Source organism: Zea mays, chromosome 6 (genome assembly GCF_902167145.1).
Source record: "Zea mays cultivar B73 chromosome 6, Zm-B73-REFERENCE-NAM-5.0, whole genome shotgun sequence".
Taxonomy (NCBI): domain Eukaryota; kingdom Viridiplantae; phylum Streptophyta; class Magnoliopsida; order Poales; family Poaceae; genus Zea; species Zea mays.
Window position 1 is genome coordinate 122,927,643 of NC_050101.1, and position 3,996 is coordinate 122,931,638.

Sequence of the window (3,996 nt, forward strand, 5' to 3'; positions counted from 1 at the left end):
TTTAGTTATAAGTTTAGGAGGATAACTAAAGTAACCAATCACACCTTATTTTCCATTTTCTCTTGATAAAGGTGTAAAGGTGTAAAGCTGTAAATACATACAGATAAAAGACAGTAATAAATATTTTTTTCTCTTTTATTTAGTAAGGATTAAGAGAGGATGCATGTTTATCGTCTGGTCGCCTTCTCTTCCCCATCATCTCCGCGCATTTTATATGCAGGCTTGCGCCTGTCACTTCTCCCCTGTCCTTGCTCCCCCTCGATCCCGCATCAGTGCGTCACATTCACCGGGAATGGCAACGCTCAAGGTCCCAGCCACTGTTCCTCCCGTCGCCGATGACTGCGACCAGCTGCGCAAAGCATTCCAAGGTCAGTGCCTCCACTCTCCTAACCTTGTCTTGGCGTGATGCTTTGCATCCTTTTTTTCTCTTGTCCGTGGGATGGTTGCGAGGCCGCGACGTACGTTCGCCGCGTAACGCGCGAACGTGCCATCTGACGGTGCGTTTGTCTCCCCCCTGGCTTGCAGGGTGGGGCACGAACGAGGCGCTCATCATCTCCATCCTCGGCCACCGCGACGCCGCGCAGCGCCGCGCCATCCGCCGCGCTTACGCCGAGGCCTACGGCGAGGAGCTCCTCCGCTCCATCACGGACGAGATCTCCGGCGACTTCGAGGTAAAGCGACCCACCAATGATCATTTCCACATGCGCGGGCATCTCCCTCTGCGCGACCAACCGTCTCCAGATCTCTCTCTCTCTCTCCCTCTGACCGGGTTGTGATGGGACCAGAGGGCCGTGATCCTGTGGACGCTGGACCCAGCGGAGCGCGACGCGGTGCTGGCCAACGAGGCGGCGCGGAAGTGGAAGCCCGGGAACCGTGTGCTCGTCGAGATCGCCTGCACGCGCACCTCCGCGCAGATCTTCGCGACCAGGCAGGCTTATCACGAGCGGTTCAAGCGCTCGCTTGAGGAAGACATCGCTGCGCACGTCACTGGGGACTTCCGCAAGGTGATGCGTTTTTGGTCTCGCACTCTCGCCTGTTTTCCTTGCCTGTAGAATCAGACTCGATATCTCGATCTGGTACATCCGTGTGCGATTTGTTGGAAATGGTACCTGCTTACATTGGCCAATGGTAACTGAATATGGATCGAACCTTATCTGTTGATTTTCGTTTCTTGAACGTTGATTTCGTGTATGGAGATGTGAATTTATGATTTGCGCTTACAAAGTTGATAGGTGAGGTTCAGAATCATTAAATGCAATGCTTATGATGTTGAATTTTGGCCTACCGTGTAATGAAATGTTAACTAGGTTGGTGGATCTGAAATATATTCAGTATCGGATTGTTAAGTTGTTGGATCCAGCTGTGTATCGTGCTCACATCCATATAGATTGTTCTATATGAAATATATAATATATATGACTTTTTTGCCTTTGTTGCATGCTCGTGATCTGTACAATGTAACACTTCAAGTTGCAGTTTTTTAGCCTCTTTAAGGCAAAGCTCAAATGAAAATTCAGTTATTCTTCCAAAATCTGATGCCCTCAACCCACCATGTTTTTTCTTGATTTTGTTTATGTCAATCGTAAAACAAGGTTAGATATAGATATATGCTATATTTGTATTGCTAGGGTTTACTAGTTTAGAAGATGACACACTCATTTTCATATCAATATTTTGGGAACCTTATTCTAGATTTTGCAAGCTCCCTGAGCTTTCAACAAAAGGAAAAAGATTGCTAGGGGAAAATTTGCCAGATTTTGTGACTGCACCTAACCTTTGTTTTCTTTTCATTTCAGCTATTGGTGCCACTTGTAAGTACTTACCGCTATGATGGACCAGAGGTCAACACAAGGTTGGCACACTCAGAAGCCAAACTACTTCATGAGAAGATCCATCACAAGGCTTACAGTGATGATGAGATCATCAGAATCCTCACCACTAGGAGCAAACCTCAGCTGATTGCTACATTCAATCATTACAATGATGCATTTGGCCACCGAATCAACAAGGTGCATACATATTTCATCAACTTATCTTGTTCTTTGCTTTATAAAATCGTACAAGATGTGACCTTATTCTCATATTTGTCCTGCTTATATGTGCTTCTGCATTGCATTCATTTACCAAATTTGTAAGATGCATACTAACATTGCATGCTGTCCCTTGTTTACATGTATAATGATCCACATGAATAAAAATCGCTCCTTCATATTCTGAAGCAGAATAATAAGCTCACATGCTCTTACCGATATACTCTCTGTTCTTACACTGTGTTATAATACACTGATGAATCCATTCGTCTAACTAGTAATGACCATGTGTGAGATTGAGCAAGTTGTTTACTCATTTTAGTTTTTGTTCTCATCAAGATTAACCTCATCCAATAGTTAGTGTTCAGACCCAGTTTTGATAATTTCTATGTTCCTTATGTCTGGATCAGTTGCCTTGTGTTGTTTTGTCCATTAAGATCGATCATTTTGTTGGTCTGTTATCATCCGCAGCTTGTTCTGTTTGGCCTTTGGCATAGACTTTTCATGACGCTCTATCAAAGCTATCCATGTTCAGAACTGTATATACAACTGTAGTCGAAATTTCTTTTCTTGATCATTTAATGGGTCCACATTTCCTCAAGTCTTTTTAAGAGAATGAGCTTCAAATTCATATGTAGATATATGCATTATCTTTTCAAGTCTATATTGAGTGGCAGGACGCCTTCCTAATTTCTGCTGAAAAAATTGTTAGCATGATCACTCTTTCGCATAGTCCATAACATCTGGTGCTGGAATGTATGTCTGTGAAAATAGCAATTTTCTTGCAAATAATATTATTACTATCTACCACTTCAAAATTACCTTGCTACTTAAATCTTAGAAGGAAGTATTACTCTTATCAATCAGATTTAATGATAGTAGATGGGAAGTTTATCAGCTCTCAAATCTCATTCAGCACATTTGGTGGATGTCTCACAAGTGCGCTTTGTCATGGTTCACTTTGCTGTTTTGCTGCTTTTAGAGTTTCATTTCTGCACAATAGTACTCATCATTTGCTTGACCTACCAATGTCCGATTCCGCGAGTCTCCTAGTATTATCAACAACACCAAAAAATGCATGACACGCCACCTAATTTCTAGTAATTCCATGGTAAGACACTTTCTAATAAGCTCTGATTCACAGGATCTGAAGGCTGACCCCCAGGACGAGTACCTCAGAACGCTGCGGGCGATCATCCGGTGCTTCAGTTGCCCTGACAGGTACTTTGAGAAGGTGGCTAGGCAGGCCATAGCGGGGCTAGGCACAGATGAGAACTCCCTGACCAGGGTCATCACCACCCGCGCTGAGGTGGACCTCAAACTGATTAAGGAGGCGTACCAGAAGAGGAACAGCGTGCCGCTGGAGCGGGCCGTCGCGGGGGACACCTCCGGCGACTACGAGAGCATGCTCCTCGCGCTCCTGGGGCAGGAGTGATGAGCCGTACTGGTGCGCTGGTGCCTTTCTGACCGGCGCCGTGGTGTTTGTTCGTGATCGTAATAAACCTGATTGCCTAGCTGTACGTGAGGCTGTTTCTTCGGTCCTGGTACTGTCGCTGCAGCATGCATAGCAGTGGACCAGTGGTGATAAATAAGTTACTGTGCTTTCGACGAATGAACCCTTTTTTTGTGTCTAAGTTGTGGAACCTCGAGAAAGTTTTTGTGTCTAAGGCTGTCTTTAGTAGATTGCATAAGTTTAAAATAAGAGATAAGATAAGAGATGTGCTAATAGCTTACATGCTGCATATGATGGCAGAGTCACCATATGATGGCAGAGGCTGGCAAATCGGATATGGTCTCTAAATTTTATACTAAAATTAAGGATCGGACTAGGATCAAGTTATATTTCTATTAAACTAAAATTAATTAAGGGCTTAAATAAATTGTAAAGAAATATTTAGATCGTAATCAATTACTACCCCTAGAGGTCCTAGAGGTAGCCGAAGCTTAAGGTCAACATGAAAGATCT

At 44.0% G+C, this 3,996-nt stretch overlaps 1 protein-coding gene across 1 annotated transcript; it reads left to right on the forward strand.

Annotated features, from left to right (window-relative positions):
• Positions 1 to 208: 208 nt before the first annotated feature.
• On the forward strand, positions 209 to 3,697 carry LOC542749 (annexin p33). The gene is made up of 5 exons (NM_001112258.1): positions 209 to 368; positions 526 to 671; positions 786 to 1,004; positions 1,797 to 2,009; positions 3,175 to 3,697. The coding sequence occupies exons 1-5, from the start codon at positions 293 to 295 to the stop codon at positions 3,463 to 3,465; spliced, it is 945 nt and encodes a 314-aa protein (NP_001105728.1). The 5' UTR covers positions 209 to 292; the 3' UTR covers positions 3,466 to 3,697.
• The last annotated feature ends 299 nt before the right edge of the window (positions 3,698 to 3,996 follow it).

Excerpts from the sequence above, each read along its gene's own strand:
- LOC542749 (NM_001112258.1), top strand. The coding sequence starts at position 293 with ATGGCAACGCTCAAGGTCCCAGCCACTGTTCCTCCCGTCGCCGATGAC. Across the intron at positions 1,005-1,796 it reads TCACTGGGGACTTCCGCAAG|CTATTGGTGCCACTTGTAAG; the intron begins GTGATGCGTTTT and ends TTTTCATTTCAG. Across the intron at positions 2,010-3,174 it reads TTGGCCACCGAATCAACAAG|GATCTGAAGGCTGACCCCCA; the intron begins GTGCATACATAT and ends TCTGATTCACAG.